The sequence below is a fragment of the Xyrauchen texanus genome, chromosome 27 (genome assembly GCF_025860055.1).
Source record: "Xyrauchen texanus isolate HMW12.3.18 chromosome 27, RBS_HiC_50CHRs, whole genome shotgun sequence".
Classification (NCBI taxonomy): Eukaryota; Metazoa; Chordata; class Actinopteri; order Cypriniformes; family Catostomidae; genus Xyrauchen; species Xyrauchen texanus.
The window spans coordinates 11,589,227-11,611,055 of NC_068302.1; the positions used below are offsets into that span (position 1 = coordinate 11,589,227).

Below are 21,829 nucleotides of genomic sequence, written 5' to 3' on the forward strand. Positions count from 1 at the left end.
ACGTTTCCTACATTAAAGTTTTCTAAATCACCCAATACAGACACTGATGTACAAACATTGATGTTACATGTCTAAAGTATATAAAGTAAATAATCAACTCATAATCCAAAAAACATAATCCAGCTCATCACAATTTAAAATATAATCTGCATGCACAATACTTAATTGTAAAACTCCTTTACATCTGTCGACTGAAAGATTTTTGCATGTTTTAATAAAATTGTTGTATAATAAAACTAGTTGAATGCTTATTCCAGCACGTTTTAATTATTATTAAAGAAACATACCTTTCGCCCCTCATTCCAGTCCTCAATTCAAGCATGCTCATCAGCAGCTCACTCATCAGTTCTCAGTATTACGAACATGTCCAAAAGAGGCGATTTGAAGTTGAGTGTACTGGTGAATCGAGAACTGCTGTGATCAACTTAATGTACTGTTGACTCGAGAGCGGCTGTCCCCGGATCAGTGTATTGTTGACTGGAGAACCGTTGCGACCAGATCATCATCGTACGTTGATAAAATGGTAATACAATCAAGTCATAAACATACTTCCAGTATGTTTCATTTGTTATACTTTCTGCAGGTTAGCAAACCCCTGAATTGAATGTTGAGGCTGACTAATTTTCCTTATGCCAAGCAGTATTTAAAGACACATATTTGCAACAAGATGTTTATTGTAATAAATATTCATTTATAACAAAGCATTAAAACATCACATTTCTCAGTAAATAATCAGATTAATGTCAACGGATTTAAGTGGTTGGCCCAAATCATGTAAACATCTTAATCTTATTTTGTAATAATCAGAGAAATGGTGTACATGTAAACGTAGCCAGTGTTAATGTTTAGCTTCTGCTTTGCATGGTACAGCCTTAACTTGCATCTGTGGATGGAGCAGTGAATGGTGTTGACTGACAAAGGTTTACCAAAGTATTCCCAAGCCCATGTTCATATCCATTACAGATGAATGATGTTTTTTAAGACAGTGATGTATGAGGGATCAGAGATCATGCGCATCCAGAAGTGGTTTTCAGCCTTGCCCTTTACGAACCAAGACGTTACCAGATTCCAGAATAATGTATTGTGCACTCTAGATGGTGAAATGCCCCAAATCCTTCCAATTTGTCTTTGGGGAACATTGTTCTCAAAGTGCCGGATTATTCGGGGCCCATCCTTGCTCTTAAAGGGACTCGTTTTTTTTGGAGGATTTCCACCAGTTTAACATAACCTGTTTCACATTGCCTTGTTATTTCAGCTCTTCAGATTGTTATTAGTCCTAAATTTCCCGTCTCAACTTTTTTGCAGTGTGTTGCAGGCATCAATTTCAGAAAAAAACATAGATCTTCAAAAATGCAATGCAGTTGATTAGGTGAAACATGAAGTACCTTGTCTTTATACTGTTTTGGTTTGAATACAAGTCAAAGTACATTTACAAAGCGCTCCTTATTTTTTATTGGCATTTTACTGTCCCAACTTCTATTTCATTCCTTTTTCATTTGCATGCTCTTAAATTATTTTAAACTTAACTTTAATGATTTCATTCATTTTCTTTATTAGGCCTATGTAAAGCACTTTGAATTACCATTGTGTATGAAATGTGCTATATAAATGAACTTGCCCATAATAGAATAGAATAATGATTGCACTGTATTATATTACTTCAGTTTATGTGCTTTATTACCACTTACTTATTATTCATTTTTATCTATTCTTACATTTTTTTATGATTTTAAACTTAAGAAATGATGTGATTTTTTTTCTTTACTAAGCCAATGCAAAGCACTTTGATTTATCATTGTATATGAAATATGTTATATAAACACTTGGCTAGAATAGAACAGAACAGAATAGAATATTATTAAGCTGGGATAGGAGAGAGTTAAAAATGACACACTTAACCTTTAAATGCACAGATTGTGGACATGCTATTAGCAGGAAAATCATCAACTATGTGATTCAACTTCTGTGTACTCAAAATCATATAACATGATAAGCATAAAACATGATTTTAAGGTGAACCAAAGATAGGTCATATAAATGTGGCAAACCCTTTGAACACCTTTAGGTTTACAGAGGCCGTTTAACAGTATAAAGTTCACTCTCCATAGGTGTTGGCAAATATATGAGTGTGTTTACAGCAGAACAGATGGACAGCTCTGACAGAGATATGACTGTGTCTGACTATTACAACAATAAAGACCATCTTTAAAAAGCTCCTGTTGTTTAGTTATTCATCCAGCCTACATTAAGCACCATCTTTAAAGGCAGTTAATCTGTGTGTGTGTGTGTGTGTGTGTGTGTGCGTGTGTTTTGTGATTTACGAGGACAATTTTGTAAGTTACAAATTAGTAATTACAAGGGTATTATGCTATAAATGTGATTTATGAGGACATTTCTAGTGTCCCCATAATTCAAATCGCTTAAAAATCATACTAAACAATGTTTTATTGAAAATGTAAAAATGCAGAAAGTTTTCTGTGATGATTAGGTTTAGGGGTTGTGTTAGGTTTAGAGGATAGAATCTATAGTTTGTACAGTATAAAAGTCATTATGTCTATGGAAAGTCCTCATAATGATAGGTAGACCAACATGTGTGTGTGTGTGTGTGTGTGTGTGTGTGTGTGTGTGTGTGTGTGTGTGTGTGTGTGTGTGTGTGTGTGTGTGTGTGTGAAGCATGAAAGACAATTTACCGTGAAAAGCTCTCGCAGCCAGTCTCTTTCAATCTCACCCACCTGAGAATAAAAACCAGATTTCCTTGTTAGGCCACTTCTATATAACTATAGATTAAATCTCTGCTTTGTTTTAACAAAGAGTTTTCAACTGTAATTGGCCTCTTAGATTTACTGTCTACTAATGGATTTCATTACTGTCAACTCACTGCATGCAATAATTGGAAAATTAACTTGTGAATGATATTATGGGCCTTCCATTGCCCCATTCATTTTCAAACCATTTAGAGGCATTAGGTCACTGTCACTGTAATTTCATGATGCTATATTCACCCATGGTGTGAAAATACATCCCTTTCAAATGATAGTTTTAAGTTATCAGACACATGTTGTTCTTACACTACTACCAAAAAAAATGCTGTCTAATAGTTCACTGTATTACCACAATAATCGGATGTGCAGTCCACATATGCTGTTCAACAGATATCTAGTGATTCCATCCATAAAGCCCCCAAACTCAAAGAATTACGTTTTTGTGAATTAGATACAATGCTGGATGAAATATTAAACAAATTTAAATCCAATAAAAGGATTCTGAACAAAGAAAATCATCAACCATTTTAAAAATTCCAAAAATCATTAGAAATACAGTATGTGAAGAACTGATAAAACAAAAGCTTTGTAAAAGAGTGTGTGTTTGTGCATACTGGTGTGGATTGGTTGTAAATGGAGTCCCATCAAATGGTGACATAATGTTTGTCAAACCTTGTGCAACTTCTATCTGTGGCACTGGCTTTGAGTAGTAACACTCACTCATGGTCATGTCTGATATCTTCGATATTAAGCTATGTGTAGACAAAGTAACAATAATATCTAAACATAGAATAAACATTTTGAAACATTACCACAAATAAAGATGCTGCAGGCTTGCTCGCATACAAGCTAATAAATAGGAATGTACCTAAACGTAATAACTAAGCTTTTACCACACATGTAAAAGTGTCGTCATTGCTGCTGCAACTTGTAGAAAAATCTGTTTAACTTTTTCAATCTATTCGCTAGAAAACTTGCTTACTTGTCTTATTTGCTTGCAAACTTGTCATGTGGTTAGTTCTTCTCACCGTGATGGCAAAAGGGTGGACCAGCTGAAAGGTGTGGTAAGATTCCATACTGAGGTAAGATTGCTTGTCGATTAGCGCCACCTGTTGTAAATGTGCTAAAGCTGAACATTCACATCGCTTTCTATGGGAGAGGGCGATTAGTCTGTGATTCACCTCTCATAATTGCGTCGCCTTTGGTGTGCAAAGGACTTAAGTGTCTTTTCTTCATTCTGTCATCTCCACAGAAATAGGTATCTCCTCATGGGTCACTAGTGTATGAACCCCAATGACAAAAGAACATTTGACATTACACGATCGTTAAAATAAAGTGAAACAGATGCGTTTTGAATTCATTATCAAAATCGTAGTTTATTTGCAGGAGTTTGGCTCGAACCTCCAAAGACGGCACCTGCATCACAGCGCTTCAGAAGCGGTTCATCTTCATGTGCCCTTCAGGAGCTGTTCCAAGTGAGGTCCAGAACTCTGAGACGGTCAGAGTTCAATTGAATAACACACACAAACGTGACGTTCAAGGCATTAATATATTGGTTTAAAATTCCCTTATTTGGACAGTAAAATGTGATTGAAATTTAAAGGGCACAATACGTTTTCATCAAAACATGTATGCTTTTGAGTAAGTAGCCTAGAAAATGACTGCTTATTTTCAACAGGTTAAACTGTCTTTTATTCTGTGTGCATGTCATTTTTAAAAAGCATTAGGTTTAGTTTATTTTAGGCTACATCACTGGCCCATTTTTTTCTATCCTATGGCTTCTTCTTTTTTACATCATAAATGTTATTGGTTAACAGCAGTCATATTTTATCAATGGCTACTGCTACTGCACAACTGCACGTCGTGAAATACGTGTAACTTTTCAGCGCATTTTTTGTCTCTCGCAGATTTGGCTTAGTCTACCTGTTAATTAATTTCAACACTGTTTTAATAAGTAACTTTTACATGGCAAATTCCATTTAGAACAGGCTGGGTTGCTCTATTGGTCCTGCACTATTCAACTGTTTTCAATAAATGTGTCTGTTAAATATTCGCAAACGTTGTTTCAGTGAATGCATGTCATGTTCTTTATTGAATGTACATTGATCATAATGCAAAGCGAGCACATCGCAGATAAATGTCCCTTTTCAGTGGAATTTAGCTTCAGATTTGGAATAGATTAAGTATTTTCAATGGGTTGCATATACAATTTTTTTGTTATTTGTTTTCTGAAGGTTGGTATATTTTTAGACTAGTCGAACTAAGAATTTCAGTTTAAATGTCATTTAAATTAGGTGTTCAGAACATCCCTAATTAAATAGCTTTCCTTTAATGGTGTAAGGTAATTTACGGCATAAGAATTAACTGATCGACAAAGGTAGATTTTTGCCTATTACACCGATTCCTCGTTGCATGTAAACACCTTTACGGCGTTCTTACTGGTTTATCCAGTGTGCGCAAGTTTTGTGTGGATGACTCTTCGAGGTTTGACGGCAAAAAGCAGAGAATAACTAGATTCTTTTTAGGAGTTATCAGCGTATTGATGTGCATGTAAACAATGTTATAGTGTACTCAGAAATCATGAATATTAGTAAACATGTTACCTTAACTTCACTGGAAGAAGTAGCCTATTAAAGTAGGCTATAATCTCGATCTTTAAACACACGAGTAATGTTTGATTCATTAAAACATGAAAACCAAAAGAAGCTTCAACAATCCTACAGCAACTGACTGAAACGTCATAGCTTCCCCAGCCAAAAAATATGCGACACAGCCGGTTCTCCTTTTCTGAACTTAAATACATGACTGTAACACAGTTAAGGATGGGCAAGGAGGAGGCGAGAACCAGCTTGTCAATATAAATAATATTTAATTAAACTCAAAACCAAAACACACAAACATCAATACACACACACACACACACACACATGTTGTGTTTCCATGTTTTATGGGGACATTCCATAGACATAATGGTTTTTATACTGTACAAACTTTATATTCTATCCCCTAAACCTAACCCTACCCCTAAACCTAACCCTCACAGAAAACTTTCTGCATTTTTACATTTTCAAAAAACATAATTTAGTATGATTTATAAGCTGTTTTCCTCATGGGGACCGACAAAATGTCCCCACAAGGTCAAAAATTTCGGGTTTTACTATCCTTATGGGGACATTTGGTCCCCACAAAGTGATAAATACACGCTCACACATACACACACACACACACACACACACACACACACACATATGCGAATTATGTAAGATGGCTATTTTGCTCTATATTCAACCTGAAAAATCTTTATTGTAGGCTTACCATAGTGAATAAGGGAAAGGTAAGGACATAGATTTCGAAATAGATTGTTAATGTACTCACTCAATAATGTACTTTTGTTAATATTAACCAAAGAAATCTTATGGCACTTTTCCACTGCACGTTACAGTTCGACTCGCTTCAAATTTACTCACTTCTCTTTTCTGAGCTTGCATTTCCACTGCAGTTTAGTGCCCCTGAACGTGGGTGGGATTATAGGATGATCATCATAGTTGCGCATCTACTGCCGCGACATCATCTTAAACACGACACAAACTGACCAAAACAATAACACAGCCGCTAGCTGTTGGCTACTAGCTCATTGTGCTGCATTAAGCAGTTGTTGCATGGTTATTTCACACAAGTGTAACAGTTAAATTGGCCTGGTTGTTTTAGAAGCAAGCTTCCAGTAGCTGCTCAACTAAATAAAGTGAAGCTTTCAAGCAGAGTATAGAGTTAATGTACCATCCTCCATCGTGGTTGAGTCCAGGGCGCTCTCCCTCCCATTGCTCGCCGGTTTAGATAGTGTCAATTTGATCGAACCACTTCCACTTTTTCTTGATGGTTCTGTAGTCACTTTTATGTTTTTTTTACTTTTCCCTACACTGTTGGTAGGTCTGGTGGTTGCCGTGTGGGGCCACAAGCTGAGACACTTCCTCAGAGACTTTTTCGTTTCACTCATCGCTAACGAGTGGACCATCTGCACCTCGTTTATTGACAATGGTATGGTTTTGCGCACAGCCAGTTCTTTTTTCACAATTCGAAAGACGTGTGAACAAATGATACTGCTATCACTGTTGTTAACTTTAAAACTAGCGAGTTGATGTTGCATGTTGGAAATCCAGTGACGCAGGTAGTGACGATTCTCTCTGACCAATCAGTGATCTGCAGGATTTTGACGTCACATTTAGTATCGGCTCGGCTTGCTTTGAACCTCGACTGAGGTGGTACTAAAAACTATTATCAGGTACCAGGTACTATACACAGTGGAAAACCCCAAAAAAGCAAGCAGAGTCGAGTTGAGTTGTACTGTGCAGTGGAAAATCCCCTTTACATAGCTTTAACCATAAAAATGTGCCAACAGTCTGTTCACACTTTGTCTGATGCATATTGCACACTAAAATCTTCAACACAAAATGCTGAATGGACTGGGCCAGTGCCGCGGGGCCTCTGACAGCCAGGGGCCTCCAAAGCCTTAAGCCACATAGACTAATGAAGAAAGCTGAACACCAGGGCCACTGGGCACATTCAGCACAAGCTAATCACTAGGACCACCATGGTCCCTCAGTTCACACACAAGTTAACAGTTAAAGCTTTTACTAGATTTCAAATGAATTTTCTGTTCTGCCCACTGAATATCCTTTCAGAATTCTAAGTAGAACTGGAAGTTCAAACCTTGTTATTTGAATACTGTTCAAATTCAAATGATTTTAGCTAAAACAATGTTTGAATACTGAAAATGTCTTATTCATTCTCATTGGTAGCTAAAAGCATTATCAATCTAGTCAAAACATGTAACAAGCAAACACGCAAGAGGCGAGAAAGGTGTAGAATTTTATCTGATTCTGTGGAGAACCTAATCCTTAAAGGGATACTTCAACCAAAAATGGAAATTCTGTCATCATTTAATCACCCTCATGTTATTCCAATCCCATATTACTTTCTTCCATAGAACACAAAAGGAGACGTAAGGAAGTATGTTATGGCTTTTTCACATCGCAAGCGTGAGCAGCGTATGAGCAGAGCATATCTTTTTCAGCACCCATGATATAACAGGTTACAGCATTCACATCGGAAATGTCAGCGAAGTGTCAGAGTGTAACGTGAGCGTTGCATGAGCTGTCTATTTTTGTAGCGCTGCTCAAGCTCAATTAAAGTGACAGCATACTGTTGATGGACAACATGAATGTAATTTGGCACAAAAAAGTATAAATTACACAGAATAAGCATATATTTGTAGTCTAGTGTGTGTTTTATATGAATAAAACCACATAGAAAAAAAGAGAAACACTTGCCAGATGTAAAATGACATAAAACAAAAAAATACAAAAGTATGGTTTTGTCATTTAAAATTACAGTTGACTACAAGTTATAGGCTTAAACAAAATAAAACTGCTGCCAAACTTAAACAATGAATGGGATACCACGTGTGGTCGGTCAATTCAGAACTTACCTCATTCTTATGAAGAACGCATTCAACAGTTTTGGCAAAGACATATCGCTATTCAGTGGTTGTATACATGTATTTCTGACTATAAAGTGAGTGATCGATCCAAATGAGTGATCATGTCTTGTGTTGTACATTCAAATGCTCGTCCCCCTCCCCCTCATGTTCAAAACTATTTTCTCAAAACTGTTTGTTAGATTCACAACTTATTGTGTTTCCTGCCACTAAATGAAATAATTCAGAAAAAATACTTATTAGGTTACATCAGCATCATGTAAATACGATTTTATGACAATCAAGTTTGTAAGACTTACCAATCTCCCACTCCTGATAATCATTTTATAAGTCATGATCATTAATAAAGGAAATATTCAACATAGTAACACAGAAATTACTTTATTTTTCTGCAAAGAGATGCTTCTGTGATGCTGTAAAAACACTTGCAGTGTGAAAACCCCTGTGAGTCTGCAGCTGTAGTTATGCTGCCGCTCTGCTCACTTCTTGCTCAAGTTTGCGATGTGAAATAGCCGTTAGCCTAAGTCACCATTAACTGCATCTTTTTCTATACAATTAAAGAATTTTCATTTTGGGGTGAACAATTACTTTCTTAATAAGCTAATACTGAAAAGTTTGAATAAAATGTCTCTTCACTCCAGCATTTAGTAAAATGTAGTAAAAACAGGTAATTGAGCAAAAATGGAGAATGAAAAACATCAACACACCAGCCACAAATGGCTCATTTTTAGCATTATATTCCACAGTTATCTATATTTATTTCCTAACTAATGCTGGGTGCTACAAAACAAAACAGACCAGTTTAATCCGTGTCAAAGGCAAATGCCGCTGTGGTCTGCTATACTATACGTAACCAAAAGTGTGAAATGAATTTCACTTGAACTCAAGAAAACTCAAAGCAACCTAGAATGCAAAGGACATGGCATTACAAAGTGCACAAGGGAACTGTGGTTGAGGTTAGATCACTACTGATTTGTTTGAAGGTTGAGTGAAATGTATGCTAGGATTGCTTGAAAACTGTATACTTTTATTGCGCTGTTCATGGTTTGCGTTCTCTTTCATGTAGTGACCAATGAACTATGCAACTGTGTGCCAAATATGAAAGCACCCTATCCACTCCCTGCCATAACCTATCAAGCAGTGATACAAGGTCAAGAGAATTTGACTGCAGGTGAGGCAATGGGGACGGATAAACAGATGCATTAGACTACACTGATTTGCACTGAATTTGATGTCTCTAAACGCTTTATATGTTGTACCGTGTACTAGTTGTGGTACATTGTTGTCCTTTTTACATTGTTTAATGTGTATGGTGTGCTCATTCTGGTAATTTGCAACTTTATATCTTGCAATTATATACTCATTTATCATATTTGCAATGTAATTTCTAATTATTTCTACCCAAATTAAGACTTCTGTTAACATTCTAAATTTGTTTCCTTAGTTCCACTGAATTTGAAGGGTGGGGAGGCAACTGGAGACTTCCTTTATCTCCTCTCTCGAGAGGATTTATAACATTTGCAATGCATCATTTCCTGTTGCCTGGTTACAGTCCAATGTGGTCAAATTCAGCCTAAAATAACACAGACAAGCAAAATTTCACAATTTTTGGATGTTTGCTGAAACATTTATATTGACCTATTCAAAAAAGATTCCAAGAGAGGTTGGAGTTTATTGACTTTTAATACTTTTAAATTGGTTTTAAATGGTAGATAAACATTGCATAGGTTTTCAAGAGGTATCTTAGAATTTTTTTTTTTTTACATTTACATCAGGTAACCATTTCTGATGAAGTGTTAGTAAGAATTCATCAGACATGATCATATTTCAGCATTTGGTTTTTCCATCACAGACTGCATGACTGTATGATCTGACCTGGCATGCATGTGGCATGTCAAAACATGCACTAAACCGTCAATGCGTTAGAAACAATCTTTAAACAAACAAACAATCTTTGCTAAAGCCTGCGTAACAAAAGGGTGTTGACGCATGAATCTTCTTTAATCAGCCAATCTTAAAAAAGAAAATGTTGATAATGGGGTTGTCCTTTCAAACAACAATACTGGCATTTTGGGTTCAAGAAATGTAAAAAAAATTTTTTTAATAATATGTATTATTTTCATGAAAATGTATCTTCTCTTTACTGTCATGTGAAAAATAATATTATAAAACAGATAGTTCCTGTCCTGGATGCTGATTGTTTGACAGCCGTGCTTTCTTCATGATAAAGCACAGCTCTGGCCTCTTCACAGGATATCAATCCACAGCACCCATGTTATCTTTGTTACCTAGCAACGTTCTGTTTACTATTTAATGCCAGGGACTGTATTTTCTGCGAAAGGATGGTATTAAATGATATTAATTACAAAACATAACATTTTAATGAACATATGTGTCCTTAATATTTCTATTATGTGGTGACCGTTTTATAAAAGCAAAAAGGCAAATGAGGCAGTGCTATATTGTCCTTCAGCCGTGACTATATTCACAATATAGCACTGCTTCATTTGCCTTTTTGCTTAAATATAGCCTATACTTTACATTTTAAAGTACGTTTAAAGGTGCAGTATGTAAGATTCAGAAACATTTGTTATTAATGACACCTGTGGCCGCTAAGTGAACTGCAGCAGCGACCTGTTGCTCATGCACACACTCCATATGGACACGAGCATGGGCCAAAACAATGATGTAACATACAAAGAGACTGAACGTGATTCACCGACATCATGCTGACAGATGAGCATAAATAAAATACACAGTTATGATTGTTTTACTACAAACTTTGAGAATGTATATTACATTTGACATCCAGCATCTCCAGTGCAGGAACAGGGCTAAAACAAAGTGTGGATATAGGTCTGACTATGTAGTTTGACGTAATCACTTTTCTTTGCATGATACATTGACTGCATTTATATGATAGCCTATGTCAGCGTTAGCTGGCTAGCCAGCTTTATTGATAGCTGTCAGCTAAATTTGGAGGATTTTATTTTGTTTATAAAATAGACTGTACATTATAAATATGTTGACAATTCAGTATTGATGTGATTCCATCACAACTGTCATTTTGATGTATCGATGCGCTATTGTTTTATAACAACAGAATATATATATTTTCTGTATAACCATGTTACGTTACACTAATGAATGGAGCTTTTTGCATTATCTTGCACATTGTCTAGCTTTCATTTAATGTGTTATTGTAGTTTACCTTGTTGAATAATTACAGATTAACACTGACATTAACGTGACTTTAGCATAAAGAGAAGATCGTTGAAATAATTTGAAAGTTACGAAACAATGTAGCTTGCAATTCATCAGCGTTTGCTGGCAAGATCAAGTTAATTAAAATTACACAGACCAATCCTTATGGCACTATAAAATCACATGTTTTGCAGTTATGTAATTATGTCACTTTGCAGTTATGAAAGCTTACCTGTCCAATAAGAAGAACACCAATTCAAGGTTGTTTTGATCCCCAAAACCGAACGAAGGTCCCTCCAGGAATCAAATGCCATGCCGATGTTCACTCTACTTTTCACTCGACAACGTTCGTGTTTCCGCTTAGCAAGATGGGATTCAGAAGAAACATGTTTTTTTGTTTGTTTGTTTTTTTGCTTACTCGGTTTGTGTATGAGTTGGTGTTGTGCTGGGAGCCGGACGTTTGCTGGATTTCATCTCTAAGATAACCTAGATTAGCTAGTGTTGCAGTTTGTTGTCACTGTTGAATAGCGGAAGAGAAGCACCGAGGCTCTCGGGAGTGCACATAAACGTCACATCTGTTTTTTCCTGGCAAAAGCGACAAGCTCCCTTCGCATGAAAATCTGTCTACAGGCTTTAAAATAAGCAACCTAGGAAATCCGGGAAGGGCTCATTTTTAAAGTTGCAAAATATAGTTTATTTTTATTTTGGTATATTTCAATGTGATATGTACCACTTAATATTTCCATGATACAATGCAGATAACACACTGAACTCATTCTTGCTGAACTTGACAGGTCTTGTAAACCCTTCTTGTGGACAAGCAAAATTTCACCATTTTTGGAAGTTTGCTGAAACTTTTATATTGACCTATTCAAAAAAGATTCCAAGAGAGGTTGAAGTCCTTTAGGAAAAGATACTCATCTGTTTATAGTCACAATGAGCTGTGACATGTGCTCTCTCTCTCTTTCTCTGCCAAACATGGCCTGAGGAAACTGGGTACGAGGCCAAATTTCCACTTGTGTGTACTTAGTTTCAGTCCACCACATGCACAATGACACTAACGTGCCAACAAATACAACTAAAACGCAACTCTGGAGAGTTTGGACTGAACACAAATGGAAAAAAAAATATTCTATAGCTTTACAAGATTTACATTACCAAGACTGTTGTGACCACAAATGTAGGAAATGTTTTTAAATAAAAACATTTAGAAGTTTGTGATTCATGTTTTAAACTGAACGCCCAAAGATGTCTTTCTATCATCATTTACTCACGTTTGACATGAAGGAGCGTTAATGATGACAGAATGTTCATTATCAGGTGAACTTGTATTACTACATACAACAAAATAATTAATAAATAATTTTGAGGACATTTTCTGTGTTTCCTGCATAATAATAATAAGCAGATTTTAATACAACAGACCATATTTGTTTTTATCCTCATAATTCTCTCATAATTTACTCACCCTCATACCATCCCAGATGTGAATTACTTTCTTTCTTCAGCAGAACACAAACAGAGATTTTTAGAAGAATGCCTCAGCTATGTAATCAAGCTTGAATTCAGGATTGCCAATAAGACTGTAGATGTCAAGATTTATAATGAAAAAGGAGTTATATTTTAGTCTTTTCTCACCCAAAACCGACTGGATTGCTTCAGAAGACATGGATTAAACCACTGCAGTCTTATGATTGCTCTTATGATTGCTCTTATGCTGCCTGTATGTGCTTTTTTGGAGCTTCAAAGTTCTCTCTTAAATTGTATGGCCCTACAGAGCTGAGATATTCTTCTAAAAATCTTCTGAAAAGTCATACACATCTGAAATGGCATGAGTGTGAGTAAATGATGAGCAGTGTTGGGTGTAATGCGTCTATAACTACAGAACAGAGTGTGTAGTAACAGTTATTGCTGTGTAATACGTGTCGCAGTGCAACCCCCTCAGATTCGCGGCAGCGCTTTTAAATATCTCACAACTCACTGTCAGTTTCCTGTTTTATTTGAATACATACACAGGCTGGTTGCTCGGTGGTGATAGGTCGTCAGACCTGTGGGGAGGTGCAGTGAGACAGCTCACTGTGAATAGGAGAGGATATTACTCTAGACTGGGGACTCTAGTACTTTAAAGGCCCAGTGGAGCGAAGCAAACCTGAAGTGTGTTCGCTGTATTAGGTACCGTACGGAGGAACAGCCGCGCGTGCATGTTCGTGTTTCAAATTAGAGAGCGGCACCGTTTCAAGTGACGTTTAATTCGCTTCATGTTCCATTAAATGGATACATGGTCGAAATTTATTTAGGACTTTTTGGCCTACATATACTACGATTAATTATAAGATTACCTCAAACACAGGTAGCTCTCAGCGGCAGGCTACTTTTTGCAATTGCAAAAGTGCCCGTTTTGAAACGATGAATCACTAAGCAATTCGCAGTTTTACTCATTCATGATGCGCATATTTTCAGCTGCACTATGAAAGTAATGAGGAATTTAAACATAGTGGCTACTTACATTGTCAAACAGTGATCCGACGTTTGCAGTGACTAGCAAGACGTCCGTGTACGTCTCCATGGTAAGAACCGAGCTGCAACGGATAGTCCGAGAAAAGTCTAATCTGACCAAGGAAATCCCAGTCGCAGCCTTTTGGTGGAGGAATAACAAACGGCTTAAAGATTAGATTAGAAAAGTCTAACTCGCGCTGAAAACAGATCCCACAAGTGCGTCGCGCGCATCTCTGTTCATGCTGTCAGTCTCCCTGTTCACGAGGATACATTCAAATTCAGCTCTTTCTCTTCAGTTTGACAGCGCTGGTGACTGAGAGATTTCTCCTCCGGTCTTCATGGTAATTGGACTAGGTTTCTAAGCTGTATTAACCCAGCGTTAAAGCATGAGTAGTCTTTGAGTTTCTGGCGTGCCAGACTGAACCAAACTAGTTGCGCTGCCAATGTTTTGTTCACGACATGTGAAGCTCCGCCCTGTACATAGTGAGCGACAGTACAGAGATGAGGCGCGAAAGTTTCCGTGTGTCAGTCAGTTAAGCAATCAAGCAAAGGGTAAACACTTATGTGATAGCATAAGTGTATAGGCTACAAACAAACACGTTTACTCATCTATTTAATGGGGACGTGCCATAGAATTGTATTGTTTTTATATACACCCTAACAGAAAGCTTTAACTAATTTATGTATGAATAGTTTTTACAAATGAGGAACGTTCCAAAAGTGAGGTTTTGTCCAATTTAGCTCAATTCTGGGTTCAAACTTGACCCCAAACTAAAGTGGCAAAAATTTGTTTCAAAGGTATAGCCACGTTAACTATATGCGCGTTAACATGATTTAAGTGTGATAAAAATCGTTTCATGTAAAGTTTATTGGGCAGACCTTACAAACAGTTGGTACCATATAGGGCTACTGTAGAAAAACAGAATGTCCTCTTTAAGATACACCAGAACTTGAAGGGATAATTGAGCCAAAAATTTTAATTCTCTCATCATTTACTCACAATCATGTCAAACCAGATGTGTGTGACTTTCTTTCTTCTGCAGACACAAACAAAAGGGAAATTTAAGAAAATCAGGTTAAGTGTTTTATCTAAACTTGTACTACTGTAATTTTATTTTGAATTGATGCAGTTTTTCTTAACTCTATCTCTCTCTCTCTCTCTCTGATGGTGGGAAACAATTAACATGCACTCGAATACTATATGATTTTGAAAAACATTATCTTGCTTCTGACAGAAAACACGACAAAAGCTATCCACTGACTGTCACTGATCTTTCTCCCAGCTGATATATCACACAACTCACGCTGTTTGTGTGTGTTTCAGGTCAATTTCTCTTGATTTGTGAAACATTCTCAGCAGTTTGGGTGTGTGATGGTAAAATACGAGACAAATGGCATATAGATTTCATTCAGAACGCTATTTTTTCCCTTTATTATGGGATGATTCCTTATTTCACAGGACATTTGTCATATTTTGTTAATTACTTTTACGTGATACTGCTTCAGTGTGAGGGTGACTCTCTCTCTCTCCAATCACTGTAATACATTTCCTAAGTTGATGATGGCAGTGACAACAGTTGTTAGGGTCGGTAAAGGGCATATTCAAGTGATAATGCATTAATTATATTCATATAATTCATATATTCACTTTTACAAAACAGCATCCAATACAGTTAAAGGGAAACTAACAAGAGCAGATTATGGACTTCTGAATCAGCAAAACAAGTGGGTATAAGGAGGGTATGTAAGCATACAGCATATACGTGCCTATGGTATGGAGATAGAATTGTTGCATATTAACATACAAATGGAAAGAGATTCACATGTGGCTGTGGCTCAATTGTTAGACTGGGTCAGCCACTAATCACAGGGTTGGTGGTTTGAATCCCGGCCCACATGACTCCACATGCCGAAGTGTCCTTGGGCAAGACACTGAACCCCAAGTTGCTCCCAATGGCAGGCTAGCACCTTACATAGCAGCTCTGCTGCCATTGGTGTATGAATGTGTGTGTGAATGGGTGAATGAGATGCAGTGTAAAGTGCTTTGAATACCGTTAAGGCTTAAAAAGGCGCTATATAAGTGCAGACCATTTACCATTTAAAGTGAATTTCATAAATAAATAAAATCAGATTTGCAAATAAATATTATAATTTATATATTTTTTTTAACTCAAAAACACAACTCTGTCCAGCATTCATTTGTGAATCGTGCACATTTATTTGTGGATCGCTTCTTGTACATTTGCGAATCATTACACGCATTTGTCGATTTTGAAACAAATCTAGCATCAAGACTATCTACAAATAGGTGGACTCCACCCATCGTCTTCTCAATCAGAGAACTGCCACATTACTCTGACCAATCGTAGCATGTTCTATCTTCAACCAATCACAATTCATTTTACTATCAGGGCGGGACCAGAGTCACAGCTCTCTATCTTTTTTACTGATCTTTTGTAGTGTTTAGTATTGTGTCTGTTTGTATCTGCCATTTGACATTAAGAGTAAAGGTTTTGACGATACATACATATATTTCCATTATGTAGCTAGGAGTTTCAGTCAAGAAACTTGTTTAAAATTAAAATAGCAGACTCATACAGTCAGCCAGGTTAGCTATAAAGCTAATGATCAGGACACTCTACAAATGGGTAATTTTCAGCTGTCCACATTTAACAAGACACTACAAATGTTTATAACCAAGAGAAAAATATACAAACTTTAAATCACAGTATTCCTCTGGTGGCGTCCGTTTCTTTAAAAGTTTACGGCCTTGGAGCTTATCTGTATGTGATTGATTCCATGCTCATGAGAGCTGTGAATCTGGTCTCGCCCCAATAGTAAAATGAAGCATAATTGGTTGAAGATAGAACATGCTATGATTGGGCTTGAGTAGACGATGGGTGGAGTCCACCTATTTGTAAATTTGTGTGCATGTCTTGATGCTAGATTTTTTTCAAAATCGGCAAATGCATGTAACGATCCGCAAATGTACAAGAAGCGGTCAGCGGTCATTCATCACAAATGAATGCTGACCAGAGTTGTGTTTTTTAATTATTTGTAAAAAAAAAAATAATTATTTTATTTATTTGTTCATTCACTTTATTTTGTGAAACTCCTAACATCTATTTGTGGATCTCATTCAATTAAATTTTATCTCATTCGATCTAATTATAAATCACTTTCCATTTGTATGTTAATTTGCTAAAATGTTAAAATGAATGAAAGGTCAGGCACTTACAGGACAGTCCTCCACACTGTCTGACATGCCTCCACAAACTTTACACAACCAGCAGAGAGCAGAAAGCCGCTGGGCAAATGCTGCTTTAACTTTCTTTGAACCAAAACTGTATCTTGGCAAATTGATAAACGCATTTTACTCTCCGTTCTTGTCAGAGAGCATTCTCTCTTTCTTAGCGCTGTATAGTATTAAACACACAGATCTCACATTCAGCATGGCTTATGAAATATCGTCTTTGGAAATAAATAAAGGCATTATTGGAGGTTATGCAGGTACATATAAATGGAGACAAGAAACACTGCATTGTCACAATCTCAGTAAAATAAGAAGCATATTTTATTATCTTCTCTTCAATACAACACACAGCAACAAGTGAACGATTTACTTTTTTACTATAAATGCTTAAGTTAAAAAATGATCAGACATTAGGCCATCATTCTGCTGTACGTCCTGTGGTTTTGTGATAGTTTCTAAACTTATATCACTAAAATTTGGTATGTTATTATTATTATTCTATTTATTTACAATGCAGTCAATAACAGCAGAACTTTTACACATCGCCGGAAATGTAGCCGCTGCTTATAAGTGCGTTACGAAATAAGATGGATACTGTTCTGTGTGTTATCCCCATCCCTTTGTCTACTGGGTGTTAAATAAGAGTTGGCACTCTTCAAGGGAAGTGTCACAGTGAAGAAAAATCTCTTTCTAAAGTCAGATTCCAGCCAGGCAGTGTCAAGCTGAATATAATTCATGTTAAGTGAAAGGATACTCTGGCAGAACAACTAGTCCCTTTTGTCAAGTGCTCTACACAGTTCTCCAGTCATAGATCAATGACGTCTAAAAACAATGTCTATGTACAGCAGGGGTGGGGAACCTTTTTCTCAGTAAGGGCCATTCGAGTATTTACAAAATTATTCATGGGCCATACAATTGCTTGCAATTTCTGAAAGTAGGTTGAAAGTAACATACACATTCCATTACATGCTCACTCACCAAGAAAAATACACTAAAATCATTTGAAATTATTATTTTATTTTATAAATTATAAGTTTATTGAATATATGAAAACATTTTTTTGCTTTTCAAATTATTTCTCAAATGGCCTCACGGCCTGGTAAAGTGGTCTTGTGGGCCTTATATGGCCCTGAGGCCTGACATTCCCCTTCCCTGATGTACAGCATGCTCCACATCAGTGGTAAAATACTGATGCTCTTTTGAGGAACAGTAAAAAACTAAAAGGACACTCATGTGAAGAGTAATAGGGCACCAATCAAATTAGAATTCTGTTATCACTTACTCGACCTCATGTCGATCTAAACCCCTAAGTCCTTGGGCTCCATTTTTGTGAGTGCACAAAGTGAAGCATAATGCACTATGACCATGCACAGCGTCTTATCCAGTCTTCGTGAGAGCGCTAATTCGAAGTGCAATATTCATGCCAGCTCAAAGCACAAATGGGCGTGGGTGGGAGTGTTTGTGCTACTTTGGGTGTAGGTGCGCAAACTGTGGGTGTATTGTATGTAAATGAAGTGGCACAAAGTGAAATTTGCTAATTTATTAAGAATTTAGACATTGAGCTAAGATGTTTCAATACCACCCATTAACTCAGCACAAAGTCCAAATTCAGTTCCTGCATTTGCAGTTTAAAGGTTTCACCAGCAGGTGGTAAAAAAGTTAATGTCCAAATTCTGAACATAAAGATCATCAAATAAAGTCCTTGTCGATTACTATGGAAGCCATTTGTTGAAACAAAAAGAGATGAGATTTGTGTTACACTTTCTAGAGGTCATGGATTTTTTTTTAAAATTACTATTATTATTTGTATTGTTATAATTAAGTCACTGCAAAAGTGTCCAGTGGAAGGAGAGAGTAAAATGTTTGGATTTGGTATGTTTTTTTTTACCACTTTGTTACTTTGATTATATTTTCGTTTAGTTTGAAGTTGAAATTTTAATTTAGAAATAGTTTCGTGTTTCAATAAATGAATAATTAAACCTTTGTTACTCAACACCACTCGCCGCTGCATCCACAGATGCAAGTTAAGACTTTACTATGCAAAGCAGAAGCCATACATCAACACTGTCCCGAAGCACTGTCGACTTTTCTGGGTTCGGTCTCATCTTAGATGGAAAGTAGAACAGTGGAACTGTGTTTTTTGGTTACGAAGAGTCCACATTTAAAAAAGGTTTTTGAAAAACACTGCCGTCGTGTTATCCGGGCCAAAGAGGAAAAGGACCATCCAAGCTGTTACCAGCGTCAGGTCCAAAAGCCACTGTCTGTATGGGGCAGGGGTGTTTCAGTGCCCATAGCATGGGTAACTAACACATCTGTGAGAACACCATGAATGCAGACAAATACTGTATGTACAAATATTGTATGTACAATATATGTACAAATATGTTGCTGTTTGATACTATAATAGCAACATATACTGCCATCCGGCACGTCTATTCCAGGGACGTCCCTGCATTTTCTAGCAGGACCATTTCAAACCACATACTGCCCAAATTACAAATGCATGGCTGTTTGAGCAGAGAGTGTGGGTGCTAGATTGGCCTGCCTGCTGTCCTGACCTGTCTCCAATTGAGAATGTGTGACACATTATTAAGCGCATTAGATGGTAACGAAGACCCCGTACAATTGTGCAGCTGAAGACCTGCATAATTGATGAATGGGGGAATATTTTACTTTCTAAACTTAAACTTCTTCAGTGCCCAAATGCTTAATAAGTGTTATTAGAAGAAACAGTGATGTTTCACTGTGGTAAACACTCGAAAGTGTTGCAATCATCTGATTTGAAATTACTGTATATTTTTAAAAAAAGACAAGAAAAAAGGACATTCACAAGGAAAAACATCATATAATGTGTAGTTGTGGTGCTTTCAATATAGCAAAGGGTGAATATAATTTACAAATCAGTCCTTCATGTTTTTACTAGCATTTGGGGATTGGGGTTGTATTAAATCAAGGGGTATGATCACTTTATAAGAGGACATTATGTTAGTATTTTTTATTAACAATTATGACATTTATCCTGCAGCAGATATGACTGTAACAATGGAGCATTGTCATCTAATATCTCACTCAATAACCAGTCAGTGGAAGCACTGGTGAGGTGTTGTTTGGGAGCAAGGTAGTAGTCAAATCACTGGCAGTGTTATTACAACAGATCACCTCTGTCCCGACAACACACACACCCACTCGACTAATGAGAGGCTAAAGCCAGCAGACGGTGACAATATACACCTCCCACACTTTCTCCTTACAGGTTAAACTTCTCTGCTGCATAGTCAGGTTCTCGGTAGTGATTACTGTAATGCTTGAGTCTAACACAGCTTCCTACACATTCAATCAAGTCATGTAAACACGCATATCTGAAATTTAATGTAGATTAATTGCTCTAAGTAAGAGAAAGGGGCAGTTCATATCAAGCGCATTTTTGCACCTTAATTTGTTTATTCTATGTAAACATGCCTCAGACAGACGTTTTTGACCGTTGTGCTACATCTTGTGAACCAATGATATGGATTGGAGGTCTGTTCTGACAGAGGTGGGGAGAGCAGGGATAAATCAATGCTAAATGCAAATAATAAAATTACACTAACAATATATAGTTATAATAAATAGGATTATAACATTTTAAAAGGGAGGAGAAAGCACTTTTTCCTTTTTGTTGTTAATGTCAATTGTTGTACGTCTAATCAAACTCAATGGTACAGAGCCTATAGAAATTCATCATACATTACAACCTGTAAATGTAAATAAATTCAATGTAAACTTTTTCAGCTGTATTTACACATTGTAACCTTCAACATCAAAATGAAAAGAACATTAAAAAATTCTGAACAACTATTAAAAATTAATTAGTAAAATATCTGGTTTAGATAAGTGATAAGGCCCTTAAGAGAAACCATTACAAACTTGCTCAACTGCAACCATTCACCTTTCAGATCACATACCTGGCTAACTGACCTCCACCTGACATCAGTTGTAGTGGTTTGGATTACTTCAGAGTAAATCCATCTGTTCCATGAGGATGCCTTTACTAGTGCATGGTAATGAATTCAAGAATTCAATATATTTGGAAAGGTGCTTTCAAAAGGTCTTTTAAATTGCGGATAGGCATAGGTAAAGAGAAGGGTACAAAAAATATTTCAAAGGCTTTTACTATGAGTACCATTCAGCGCATTATTAAGAAGTGGAAAGCGCGTGACACCACCAAAACCTTGCCTAGATCGAGCCGTCCCTCCAAATTGGATGACAGTGCCAGAAGTATATTGATCAAGGAAGCTATTAAGAGGCCAAAGGCAACTTTGAAGGATTTACAAGCCCTTTTGGCTGAGATTGATTGTTCTGTGCATGTGACAATAATCTCCTAAGCTTTACACAAAGCTGGCCTGTATGACAGGGTGCCAAGAAAGATGCCTCTTCTGAAAAAGTGACACAGAGTCTCTTTTGCACTTTGTGAAAAAACACTTGGTGGATTTTGATGCCATGTGGAAAAAGGTTTTATGGTCAGATGAGACAAAATTTGAACTTTTTGGACTGAACACCAAGATACCATACTTACTGTGAAGCATGGTGGTGGCAACATTATGCTGTAGTGGTGTTTCTCTTCAGCGGGTCCTGGACAAC

At 36.7% G+C, this 21,829-nt stretch overlaps 1 protein-coding gene across 1 annotated transcript in view; it reads right to left on the reverse strand.

Moving 5' to 3' along the window:
• LOC127620868 (inositol polyphosphate-5-phosphatase A-like) overlaps nt 1–14,387 on the reverse strand; it is a 42,814-nt gene extending 28,427 nt beyond the window's left edge. The window contains exons 1-2 of the mRNA XM_052094200.1: nt 13,967–14,387; nt 2,691–2,732 (exon numbers count right to left, since the gene is read on the reverse strand). Coding sequence (XP_051950160.1) covers nt 2,691–2,732; nt 13,967–14,026 — 102 coding nt within the window. The 5' untranslated portion in view covers nt 14,027–14,387. The remainder of the gene's footprint in view (nt 1–2,690; nt 2,733–13,966) is intronic.
• Between the last annotated feature and the right edge of the window lie 7,442 nt (nt 14,388–21,829).